General features: G+C 40.0%; 1 protein-coding gene across 25 annotated transcripts in view; it reads right to left on the bottom strand.

Moving 5' to 3' along the window:
• Positions 1–1,828: 1,828 nt before the first annotated feature.
• The window catches only part of EPB41L2 (erythrocyte membrane protein band 4.1 like 2), a 296,017-nt gene continuing 284,779 nt past the window's right edge, over positions 1,829–13,066 (bottom strand). For 24 of the 25 annotated variants that reach the window (XM_089676149.1, XM_089676145.1, XM_089676162.1 and 21 more), the window contains 2 exons: positions 7,791–7,908; positions 1,829–3,000 (listed from right to left, as the gene is read on the bottom strand). In XM_089676149.1, the coding sequence (XP_089532275.1) occupies positions 7,798–7,908 (111 nt within the window). In that variant the 3' untranslated portion in view covers positions 1,829–3,000; positions 7,791–7,797. The remainder of the gene's footprint in view (positions 3,001–7,790; positions 7,909–13,066) is intronic. The other variant, XM_089676147.1, reaches the window with a different exon arrangement.

Raw genomic sequence — 13,066 nt, forward strand, 5'->3', positions numbered from 1 at the left:
TCCCCCCCAAACCATATATTTTCTGAAGGCATAGGATTGGATGAATTAAAAAAAATATGTTCTAGCTGGTCAGTCCAATGACAACAAAAACTATTTTGTTAAAAATACACAAATTATTATTGCTCCCAAAAAACACAACATAACTTACAAAATCCCTACTAAACCTAAAACTGGATATAGTTAATACATATTTGTAAAATTTTAAATTGTGCATTTTTGGAAAACATGGTAGGCATACACTTTATTGCAACTCAAGCACGTTGAAAATGTTGCCGTACATAGAAATAGGGGAGTGTAATCTAACAGCTTGCCGTCCGCCCTATAGCAGAAATAAAGCTACAGGGCGGCACGGGTGCACAAAATCACATACATATACGTGATTTTGTAGGTCCGGGTAGGGGCGCGCACCCTATATGCACCGCTGTTCGCGGCCTCGGCTGTAAATCACTGGGTCCCAGCCAGTGATTACTTGCCGGCACCCAGTGATCGCTGAATAATACCGACGGGGGAGAGAACTGTATGTAAATAGTACAGTTCTCTCCCTTGTCAGCTCCTGCACACTGCTTTGTATGGCTCTGCAAAGCAGTGTGCTTACAGTGAAGCTCACACACAGCACATAATGTGAAACAGCATGCAGCTAACCATTTGATCGCCCCATATGTTAACCCCTTCCTACCTAATGCCATTAGTACAGTGTCAGTGCTTTTTATGAGCACTGGTCACTTTATTGGTGTCACTGGGGATGTCAGAGACCCGAAGTCAGTTCCCCCCCACCGCCATTTGTAAACGCTATCTATCATATTAACCAATTAAATTTACATGTATTGGGATTTTTTTTTTTTTTTTGCAAAGACATGTTTAATAGCAAAAAGTCAAAAATAATTGTTTTTTTCTCAAAATTGTATATTATAGCGCAAAAAAAAAAAAAAAAATGCACAGGCAATCAAATACCAGCGAAAGAAAGCTCTATTCATGGGGGAAAAAAGGGCGTAAATTTAATTTGGGTGCAGAGTTGCATGACTGCGCAATTGTCAAATTAACGCAGCGCCATATTGCAAAAAATGGCCTGGTCAGGAAGGTGGTTAAATCCTCTGGAGGGAAAGGAGTGATAGGCAAGGATCACTCATTATGTTTACTCATACTGTATGTTTACCGATCGCCTACTCTCAATCCTGAAACCCGATCCCCACCGTGTGCCTGCAGCTGCTGACAACCGTTGGGAAAAATAGGAGATAGAGCTGGAAGCGTTGACACGAGAGCCATCAGAGAATCGGGGTGGTGTAGAAGAGAACAAGGTACATCTGAGAAGGGGACAGCAGCAGTGGGGACACCACAAGGCTCAATGTAAGCAGGAAGAGTGGCAGCAGCTGGGCGGTGTCTGGTCACATTTCTGAATGCCTGCTATAACAACTATTCTTTTATTCAGCAGCATTTGGGGAACAGTTGTGGTATAAGTTAATGGACACTGAAGAGAGCAGACCAGGAGCTTTACAGCAGAAGAGGGAATGCAGCTGATGTATGCAGAATTCTGTTCTGCCATATGGCTTATATCAGTGGCAGAAATAAAGGTTAAATATTACATAGAAGTGCAAAGCACCTTCAATGTGATTACAATAGTGTCAATTGATTTCCATGCAAACTGTACCTATGTTTAGGACAATGTAAACACACCCCAAAATGAGTACTGTGATGAGTTTATGACAGTATAAAAAAAAAAGAGCTTCAACATGGAAAGGGTGGATCCTGCACCATAGCTGTGATGATCAGGTCATTCAAATTACTACTTTTTAAAATTTTTACATTTTAAACCGTAATTAAACATAATATATTCAACAGAATAAACTTTATTTTAACAGTATTACAGAAAGCAAAATATTCTTAATACAACTTGAAGCGGCTATAAATCTAATTTTGGATTGTAACTATACACTTGGTGAACAACAGGTCAAGCGAAGATGAGCTCAATACACATCACTAGTGGTGAACAAAGTGGATGTGGTCAGTGAATGCAGACAAGGCCTTATCCTTCTGCACCATAAAAACCACTGAAATCATTACAGAGATCTAGAAAATGTTATCAGTTTACCTATAGTCAAGTCAGTTTTAATATGAAGACAGATAAAAAAGAAAAGTGTTTACAAAGGTGAATTTGTAACAAACATATAGCTACGTACACTGTAACAAAATAGCACAACATTGCTTTAAGCTGCCAAAACTGCATTTGCTTCCTTTTTTTTTGGAAAGAAGTGCATTTGTAGATCATGTTTTCTGGAATGTTTTGTGTTTTCACTCCCGAAAGGGAAAAAGCAGGAAGTGTTCACTGCTGGCGGGGCAGTATTAAAATGGAAGCAGTACTAGATTAAACTAGCTAGCTGAACTCCCTTCTGCTGGTGTGTTCTACTATGCAGCAATAAAAGTTTAGCCTGAAATCCTTTTGCACAAGACTCTCAAATTGTGCTGCAACCATTTACATTTTTCTCAAGACTAAACAAAGCCTTTAAAGACAACTGATGGTAGAAAAACACCGAGAAATGCGAGACAGGAAATTTAAGAAACGTGTACAAAACATTTTCTGCTAAACAAATTTACCTGAATAATTTGTAATTATATACCCCTGTAAGAGGATTTCATTAAGACAATAGTAAAAATAAAAAAGGAAAAAATATTCTACATTAGTTACAAAGGTTTTCGGCACCCTCTGTTCAGAGGTCTGTTTTATAAAGGGTTATTGTTCACAAACGGATAACCAAGAATTACAAAAATAGCAAGTAGTTGTGCATAACATATCTATACTAAAAAGCTATGGATGTTAGGAAGTGGTTATAAAAACAGAACAGAAGTGGAAACAGCACAGGTCAGAGATGTTAAGCTGAGGTTGTATGTTGGCATCTTAGCCTTCAGGCGTCCCATCATGCTTGCCAAACCTGGTCAATTCATAGCAATGTTAGCAGCAGGACATGTCAAATTCCTTCATTCTGTGACACCTGCTCTGGGTTTATTCTGCAAACAAAAAGGATAAAATAGATTAGTAAAATAAATATATGTGTATTACTATCAAAGAGGCAAATCTAGTAGATTATATTAAATACTACAAATCATTAAATAGTTAAAGTTCAACTAATATTTAACCACATGCCATCCAACGTCCATATATAAATGTCCTGAATGGCAAATCTAGCCATGATCTTGGTGTCATTTTTTTGTGCCAGTGATGGGCTTTCTGGTAAAAGTAATCCAGCATTTAGATTTTTTTTTTTTGAAGAAGAAGCAGAAGGAGGTGTCATTGCTGACTGCAAGGATTTTTTATTTTTTTTTCTAACAACGTCATAGTCAGTCTGTCCAAATACAGCCCATACACGAGTCATACCAGAGGGCTGAACGACAAAAAACTAACCCAGTTTCCCCATCCACACATTGAAGGTGAATGGGGGAATCCTCCAGTTGAGCCATTGTATTTTTCTGACAGAACGGACTTCCCAGGCATCAGAATACACTGATTACCACTGCCAGTTATAGCCAGCAGTGCTGATCGAGCAGAGAAAACCCAACAGGGCAGTTGTACTGATCGACTTCTGTACAACCATAGTACCCATATATGAATCAAAATTTGATGGTCCCAGCTGAACTGGCCAAACTTTGATCCATGTATGACTAGCTTAAAGTGTTACTAAACCCAGGACCCTCATTCACTATATCTGGTCTCCCATAATACAAAGAACACGGAAGCGTGAATTTTAGTAAATATAAACTGCTAAATACCTCCTATCAGCAGTTAGAGCAGTATTGTGACTTCTATCAGTGTCCAGCAGAACACTGGTTACAGCTTTTAGGAGGAGTTTTCATTCTGCTCTAGGAAGATGCAGAACCCCTGACCTCTGTCTGGACCAGCAATGGGAAAACTACGGCCCGCGGGCCATATACGGCCCGGCGGACCTTTTAATCCGGCCCGCGGAGCGTGATACAAAAAAAAAAAACAGCTAGGGCAACGCGCTCAAATGCAATGATACAAAAAAAAAAAACAGCTAGGGCAACGCGCTCAAATGCAATGATTGGCCAGTCTCGCTGCCACTCACATCCTGATAGCCAGTGATTGGCTGTCAGGATGTGTGTAGGCGGGGCAGCGCGACGAACGTGAGGGGAGCTAGGCTCCTCTCACAGTCCGCCCTGAAGACCGGAACGGCGCGGGAACACGGCGAGAAGAGCGCGCGGAGCAAAGGTAAGTAAATTGACACAGGGGGGACTTGGCTTACTACTTGCTACTTACTTACTACTACTATATGAGGGATGAATTAATATGGGGGATGAATTACTATAGGGGGGATGAATTACTATGCTTACTATGGGGGAATATTACTATACTTACTATGGATGACACATACACATCATTCATCTACTCTTGGTCCGGCCCCCGGGTCCAATATATGAACCCACTGCGGCCCTCAAGTCACAAAGTTTGCCCACCCCTGGTCTGGACTGTGCTGATTAGCCCTGTGCTGATCACATGCATTCTCCCAAGAAAAAAAAACTCTAGCAATACACACTAAACTGAGCATATGAAGAATGATTCTACATGGTATCTCTTATCAGGAGATAAGAGGGGGACACTGGAAGAAGGGGAGGATCATAGAAGTCAGGATCAAAACAGCCTTTTTACACAATGCACAGTAAGTATAACAAGCATGCTTTACTGCATATACAGACTGATTTTACGGTTGTGGGATTAGTAACACTTGAAATCTGTCCTAACTAACATACAATGCAAGAAGTCTAGTAACTAAACCTTTAACTCCTTATTAGAACAGACTGTATGAATCTAGTTTCAACTGATAATGAAAGTCTGTCTGGACAGTACAAATTAGGTTAATTATAGCAAACAGAGCTGCCCAGCTCTCTTATAAGGAGAAATAGTAGGATTTTGCAGTGCTGGATGGTCCAGAACAGAGTATCTAAAAAACGGCAACTGCATTCTTAATTATGTTTAAGTTATGTGAATTAGAACATGTAAAAAATATAGTAGATGTCATCCCAATCTGGCTGCGAAAGGAAAAGAAAAGGAAATAGCTGTACAGTTGAAACTCCTTTCATCTTGGTAATGGTGAAAAAATAGGTAATGCTTAATAATTTAGGTAATTGCAGAACTGGTCTGTCTGATACACTTTTGAATAGAACCAAGAACAAATGTAAACTCACAGAACATTTTAAACATTTTCTGCCATCATTTTGACCACTTTTTTAACAAGCATTCCAAATAATCTGCAGAGATGAAAGAAGAGGTTGAAAGTGATTTGTGTAAAGGACTCATTACGCTATCTGTCCTTATGTTTGGCTGTCAGAAACTGGTCAAAGCAAACCAGTCACATAACCACACTTGCAAAATGTAAGCTGCTGATGCAAAGGCTTGAGGATTCTCTACATTGTACCCCAGGAGCTCTCCAAATGCATATTTTGTCTTATGTCTTTACATGAAGTACATATTCATATCTCCACTGCAAGACACATGGGTGCCGCTTACTGTCACAGATTGCATTGTAGAATGTAGGTGGCACTTAAACTTCAACTTCGTAACAAAAAAAAAAAAAAAAAGTTTAAATCTGCAGAAGGATTTAGGGGACATAGCAGACATTACATCAAAAGTGTACCCAGTGGGAGTAGATGAGTGACATGTGACACTGAAGAAGCAGTGTAGAAGATGGCACTGCCTGCAGATGGAGCAGAAAGGGACAGTTTTGATTTTCTATAGCTGAAGGAGTAAACAGGCAAGTGGGTACAGTTCTGTTTTTAAGGAAGACTGTTACAACACAAAATCAGTCTAAGAAGCCTAATTTTAAAAAGCCAGACTTCCTAACTTCTGGGTACTGTGCAATTAGGGTCAAACTGTGGCCCTGTGCATAGGTTTTGGTAACACTAACGTATGGATGGTTTCAAAAATAATGAAATTAATAGTTTTTATCAATTAAAAAGTGCATACATAGAAACAGAAATCAAATCAATATTTGGTGTGTCTACCCTCGGTCTTTAAAGCTGAACTCCAGAAAATAGAAAAAAGATTACCCTTACAACTTTATTTGAAAATATTAGGAACTTGCACATATGTATAGTACATAGTGCTTTTTCAAACTAAATGTCATTCTGCTAGGGTTTACATATACTTTGAAGCGTATCTGTGGTCAAACTTTTATATTGTATATTTCCACACAAAGCATGCAGTGAATCCAGGAGATTGTGCAAAGAGATGGTCAACAAACAAGCAGAACTCACAACATGAAAAGGGATTTTTCAATTATCCTTATATTTTATTGTCAAAAATAACTATTTGTATTGTTATTACGATGTTGACGTTATAAAATGGAAAGTGTATACTGTGAGGCTCTATTCACACTTGTGCAAATCCTTATGCGAATTTACACATGAAAGTCCCAGCCCATTCTATTCAATGACACCTGTTAAAGTGGTAGCAACTCTGAAAAAGGTGCCTGCACTACTTCAATGCGACTGGAAATCGTGTGACTTTGGAGTCACGCAAAGGTGAATGGAGTCTGACCAGAGATCTCCTTTAATCTAGGCTTCCTCAGAAGTAATATAGTACCTAGAAGTCAGGGTAATAGATGTCTCTCTACAAGGATATAGACAGGCTTTTAATTTTTTCAAAATTCTAAATGAAGCATTAGCATTATGGGTGTATTCTCATACTTGTATTTTCATACAACTGTATCTGAAAGTACACTGTCTACATTCAAGCAACCCACAGCATAAAATAAGCTTCATGGCACATAAAAGTAACACAAGATGTGTATTTAGCCACACCAATCACATAGATGTTGGTACATGTCTCAATGAGATCTATGTATTTTCTTTGCACTACAATTACACTACCAAAAATTAAGTAAATGAATGACCTACCAATAGTTTAACTTACATTTATTGATTTTACAGTAAAGCTACACTGTACAAGCTAATTTACTGATCAAAATCATTCTACACCTGATATGGAGATGTTTACTATTTGAATAAATATATGAATGTTTACTATTAGAACAGAATTATTTACTATTAGAATAACCATTTTCTCGTATTCTATTGAAAAAAAACTAATATTACTGAAACAGCAGTGAATGCATCCTAACACACAGAATGATCTAGCTGAAGCTTTAAAATGTTCAACATAAGTGCATTTTAACATGCAAAGAATAGGGCACATATTGCTGAAATCACATGCTTTGTTGCCACCTACTGGAGAACATTTTATGTCACAATTTAGAGCCGATTTAAAAGACTAATGCACCACAATCTAGACAAACATTTAGGTACTAACCTCAACACATCCATCAAAAAAAGCTGCTGGTTAGTGTTGGTCCTCCCCAAAATGTGTATCCGTTACAGGTGGATGCTAGTACGCTAAATCTGGCAATGACTTCATATAACAATTTTTTTAGAATGTTTGGCTCTGTCAACCTCTTCGATGGTGTGTTACTACAACTGCTACATTGTTCTTATTGTAAAATGTAATAGCGTGACATTTTTGTGTAAATATCATGGTGGGTGGAATAATGAGATTTGTTATACGGAGTTAAATTACCAACTAGCTTCTTTAACTATCAAAACCTCTCTTTAACAAATAGTTTACTGGGCAATGTTTATTTTATTGCACTTAATTTAAAATAAAAACAATGAGCATTTAATACTCCTTAAAGTCAGTGTGTATAGTACTATTATAGTGCTGCATGTCCTCAGCTGTCAACAGGACACAAGTCAGTAGGATAGTCAGTACGGATTTCACATCACTTGTGTACCTTACTGTTAGTTTTCATCTTCTTCTTCAGTAACCTCAGTCTCCTTGTGGACCACCACACGAGTAATTGACATATCAGGGTGTTGCTCTTTGGCTTCCTTTATTGCTTGTGCTAATGCCTAGGACAACAAAGTAAGATATTATTATTATTATACAGGAATCATATAGCGCCAACAGTTTGCTCAGTGCTTTACAATGTAAAGGGAGAAAGTACAATTACAATACAGCTCAATACAAAAGGAATAGGAGAGCTCTACTCGTGGACCTTACAAAGTCATCATGCACCAATCTTTGAATACAGCTCTATGATTACCAGTTTAGCCCTCCAACACAATTAAATGTTTGTAAAAGACAACTATCCTTCTAAGCTGTAAAGGGCTTTTGTGGAAAATATTACACTATCACTAGTACATATGATCATGTAACAGTGTTCAGGAAAATCATCTGATCTGTAGGGTCACATTCTAAGTAACTATAAACAAAAGATGTAAACTGGAATATAAACCTTACATTTTTGTAAGTATGACTGTCTTCTAATAAAACAGCACTACAATACATTGTTACTAAAAGTGTAAACCAGTATTAGATCCATAAACAGTTACTACAGTGCAGCTTATAGATTCATAAATGTTGTGGCTGCAATTTTTATATTTTAGGCATTTTTCCTTTATTTTCACCTGAAGTTAGAGGGTATATGATGAAACATTTAACACTGACAGGGGTGCTTACAATTGTCAGCTTTTATTCTTTTATGTAAAACATTTATCCCAAAAGGTAAAAAAACTGTTACTGTAACTGCTTAAAAAGTGTTAGCTGGAGTTTGGTTTTAACCTATTAGTAAAGTCCATCTAAATATACTAGTGCATCTACAGTGCCTTGAAAAAGTATTTATACCCTTTGAAAGTTTCCACATTTTGTCATGTTGCAACCAAAAATGTAAATGTATTTTATTGGGATTTTATGTGATAGACCAACACAAAGTGTCACATAATTGTGAAGTGGAAGGAAAATGATAAATGGTTTTCACTAGATTCCACTAGATTTTAGTTAAGGGTTTCAGAGTAAAGGGGGTTGAATACAAATGCACACCTCACTTTTCAGATATTTGTAAAAAATTTTGAAAACCAATTATTGTCCTTCCACTTCACAATTATGTGCCACTTTCTGTTGGTCTATCACATAACAACCCAATAAAATAAGTTTACATTTTTGGCTGTACCATTACAAAATGTGGAAAACTTCAAGGGGTATGAATACTTTTTCAAGGCACTGTAATACTACTCTCTCCCCTAATTGACAATGCTGCTGTCCAAGAGTGTTTCCACTGCTCCTCCATCCAGAGTGGAGACATTCTAAGGCAGGAAGTGTGTTACTAGCCATGTCACCAAGTGAAAAGAAAGGAAAACAAAAAAGCCCTCAAAAAGAAATATAATGCAGCCACCATTTTAGGATTGGTAAATTGCAATAGGGGAATTATTTGTTTTTGATTTTAAAGTGGAAGAAAAAGGCAAAATCTAACTCTAAAGCTACTCTCAGCCACATTAAGCCTAACCTATCTAGCCCTGTATAGAATAAATAAATATCACTATACTTACCTGTTCTCCAGCCGTTCCAGTCCAGTCCCATGTTGAGCTGTCTGCAGCGGCTTCAGTGTGTAGCAGAGGCAGCCGACAACGAAAGCACCATAGTGACTCTATAGGTGATGTCACTTCCCAGCTGTTGTCAGCTGTCTCCTGCACACAGAGGGTACCTGTAGAGACCAGATCGGTTCCTTACAGAACTAGATAAGGCTTAGGCTGAGAATGTGGCAGAGAATAGGTTTAGCCTTTACTTCCACTTAATACAGCTTATTTTCTATAAACACTGTTCTGCTGGTCCGTCATGGACAATGCTGCCTGGAAATGTTATACAGTACCATAAATATGTGAATTATACTAAATGGAATTTGGATACTTAAAGGCGGTCATACATTAATCGAAATTCAGCCAGTTCAGCAGCGACTGGACAAATTTCAGTCTATAGTGGGCAACACTGATCATCGTGTTTGGACGGTGGGGGGAAGGGGGGCTCATAAAAAAGAAAATTGCATAATGTATGGCTCAACTTACATGAGAATCAGATCTAAAAGGAAAACATATCTCAATCTGTACATAAATACTGGAATTTTATGCTGGCTGATTACTAAAAAATGAGTGGGAAATTTGAAAAAGTTTTACTTTTGACTGCTGGTGATTGCTGGTGCTTGTAGTCGTTTTATTTTCTTCTTTGGGTATTGCTAAAAGCGTTTACTTTTTTAAATCCCTTTTTCTGTCACTTTTTAAATAGCATTTTTTTTTCTTCCTTTCATTGTCTTCCTTCACTCTGCTAATTAAGGGGTGGGGTTAATTGGTCACAGGTGATAAAGGTCCTATTTAACTTGCTGTAGAGCTCACTCTGAGCTCGCTCCTTTTTGAGCTTGCCTGTATTTTGCTTGCCGGACCTTTGACTAAGTGGTCATTTGATAAGTGGAGTTAAAAAAAACAGTTTATAACAGGAGTCTACTAACCTGTAAGTGACAACTGATATTTCCTGTTAATATTGTAACTGGGATTTGAGTGCTATCAGGGTTGAGGGTTTTGTGCAGTGCACAGTGTGCCGCATGTATGCAGCAATGGAGCAACAGCTCCAGGATGGATACTGCTGCGACAGATGTGAGCAGCTTGCCCTTCTGAAATCTCACGTTAGAGGTCTGGAGGAGCAAGATGCAACACTGGGCAAAACTATCAACCTTGAAAGGGGTCTTGTGCTCTCTGAGCAGGTAGCTAATGGGATTGATGTGGAGGGCGGACGGGCTAATCAGGATTATCAGGTAGGAATATGGCTTACTGTAACAAGAGGGAGTGGTAGGGGCTCACAGAAAAGGAAGGCTGGCCCTGGGTTTGAGCACCCAAACAGATTTGCCAAGTTGGGTGAAGATGTGGGGGTGGCAAGCTCAGGGGTGGCAGCCCTGGATGTCACTGCTATCCCTAACAGCCGGGAGGGCAGACCATCTGGGAGGGGTGATGAGGGTAGTGCAGGAAGGCCTAGACAGCTGGTGGTAGTAGGGGATTCTATGATCAGGACTGATAGAATAATTTGTTGCCAGGATCGCCTCAACCGAATGGTTTGCTGTCTCCCTGGTGCCAGGGTTCGACATGTGGTGGACCGGGTTGATAAATTACTTTGAGCGGCTGGGCATGACTCAGCTGTCTTGGTTCATGTTGGAACCAATGACAGAATACATGGAAGGTGGAAGCTCCTTAAGAATCAATTTAAAGAACTAGGCTGCAAGTTGAAGGGAATGACCTCCAAGGTGATATTCTCTGAAATATTACCTGTGCCATGCGCAACTCAGAAAAGACGGGGAGATTAGAGAACTCAATGCATGGCTGAAGACCTGGTGTAAGAGGGAAGGATTTGGGTTTCTAGAGCACTGGGCTGACTTTTCATTGGGGTGCAACCTATATGCTAGAGATGGTCTGCATCTAAATGGAAGGGGGTCTGCTGTGCTGGGGGAGAGGTTTATGGGAAGGCTGGAGGAGTATTTAAACTAGGATCGAGGGGGGGAGGGAGAATTAGATTATAACAGGGTAGACAGATCAGACAGGGGTCAGTACTTATTGGTGGGTGGAATGGGGAAAGATGGGGGGGAAGGCTATGGCAGATAAGAAGGTTCCCATGTTACAAACAACCAGTGGAATTGGTACCATTTGTATGAAAAATAAAAAATATGCAAAATACGTGTGAACAAGGTGTCAATCAATTAAAGTGTTTGTTCATCAATGCCAGAAGTCTGCCAAGCAAAATAGGCGAGTTGGAAGCTTTGTTGCATGAAGAGAACTATGATTTAATTGGTATTGCTGAATCTTGGCTTCATTCTTTGCATGACTGGGCCATTAATATTCCTGGCTATGTTCTCTTTCAGAGAGACAGAATAAATAGGAAAGGTGGTGGTGTCTGTTTCTATGTGAGAAGTGATCTCAGAGCGAGTGTGAAAGAGGACCTAGTTGATGTAGAGTGTGATGAGGCTGAAGTATTATGGGTGGAACTGCACATGGGGGTGCGTACTACAAAGGTAATCATTGGAGTTTGTTATAAGCCTCCCAGTGTTAATGAGGAGGTGGAAACTCAGCTCCTTGCACAGATCGAAAAGGCTGAAAGGGCTGGGACAGTGATAATAATGGGGGATTTTACCTACCCAGAAATTGACTGGAGTAATGGTACTGCAGTAACAGCTAAAGGGCAAACATTGTTAAACCTACTACAGGACAATTTTATGGTACAGTTCATAAAGGCCCCTACTAGGAATGATGCTCTGTTGGACCTGGTAATCTCAAACCATACAGAGCTTATTACGAACGTCCATATAAAAGAACATCTGGGTAGCAGTGACCATAACATGATTTCATTTATTGTTAGCTGTAAACAGCAAGCACATACGGGAAAAATAAAACCGCTCAATTTCAAGAGAGCTAATTTTCCAAGGCTGAGAGCTGCTGTCCAAGACTTAGACTGGGAGGGAATATTGGCATTGATGAACACAACACAGAAATGGAAGTTCTTCAAAAAGACTGCATGTGAACACACTGCAAAATATATTCCCATGGGCAACAAGTTTAAAGGGCTAAAAATCAAACCTACCGTATATACGCGAGTATAAGCCGAGTTTTTCAGCACATCTTTTGTGCTAAAAAACGGCCCCCTCGGCTTATACTCGAGTCAGCGTCTGCAGGGGGCTGCTGTCTCTTACCTGGCTCCGGTCCCACGACGATCCGGTCCAGGAAGCGCGGCTGCTCCTTCATTCGGTTCGTCCACTGGATGTTCGCGCGGCTGCTCAGCTCCGCCTTCTCACCGGTGATTGGCCGCCAGAACTTTAGCTCAGGAAAGGCACACAGGCAGCCAATCACCGGCGAGGAGGCGGAGCTGAGCGGCCCCGCAAAAATCGAGTGAAGGAGATGCAGGTAAGTGTGCCGTGCTTAGGTGCTGCTGCAACCACATATGCTGGCTGCAGCAGCACCATACTGGAACAGGGGTCAGCAAGTGTCAGTGGGAGGAATAGTGCCCCATCATTGGTGTCACTGATACCAATGATGGGGCATTATTCCTCCCACTGACACCAACGATGGGGCACTTTTCCTCCCCCCCACTGACACCAACGATTGGGCACTATTCCTCCCCCCCCCCCCACTGACACCAATGATGGGGCACTATTCCACCCCCCACTGACACCAATCATGGGATACTATTCCTTCCCCCCAC

Source organism: Staurois parvus, unplaced genomic scaffold, assembly GCF_062004578.1.
Source record: "Staurois parvus isolate SC_StPar_1 unplaced genomic scaffold, SC_StPar_1.0 ptg000165l, whole genome shotgun sequence".
Classification (NCBI taxonomy): Eukaryota; Metazoa; Chordata; class Amphibia; order Anura; family Ranidae; genus Staurois; species Staurois parvus.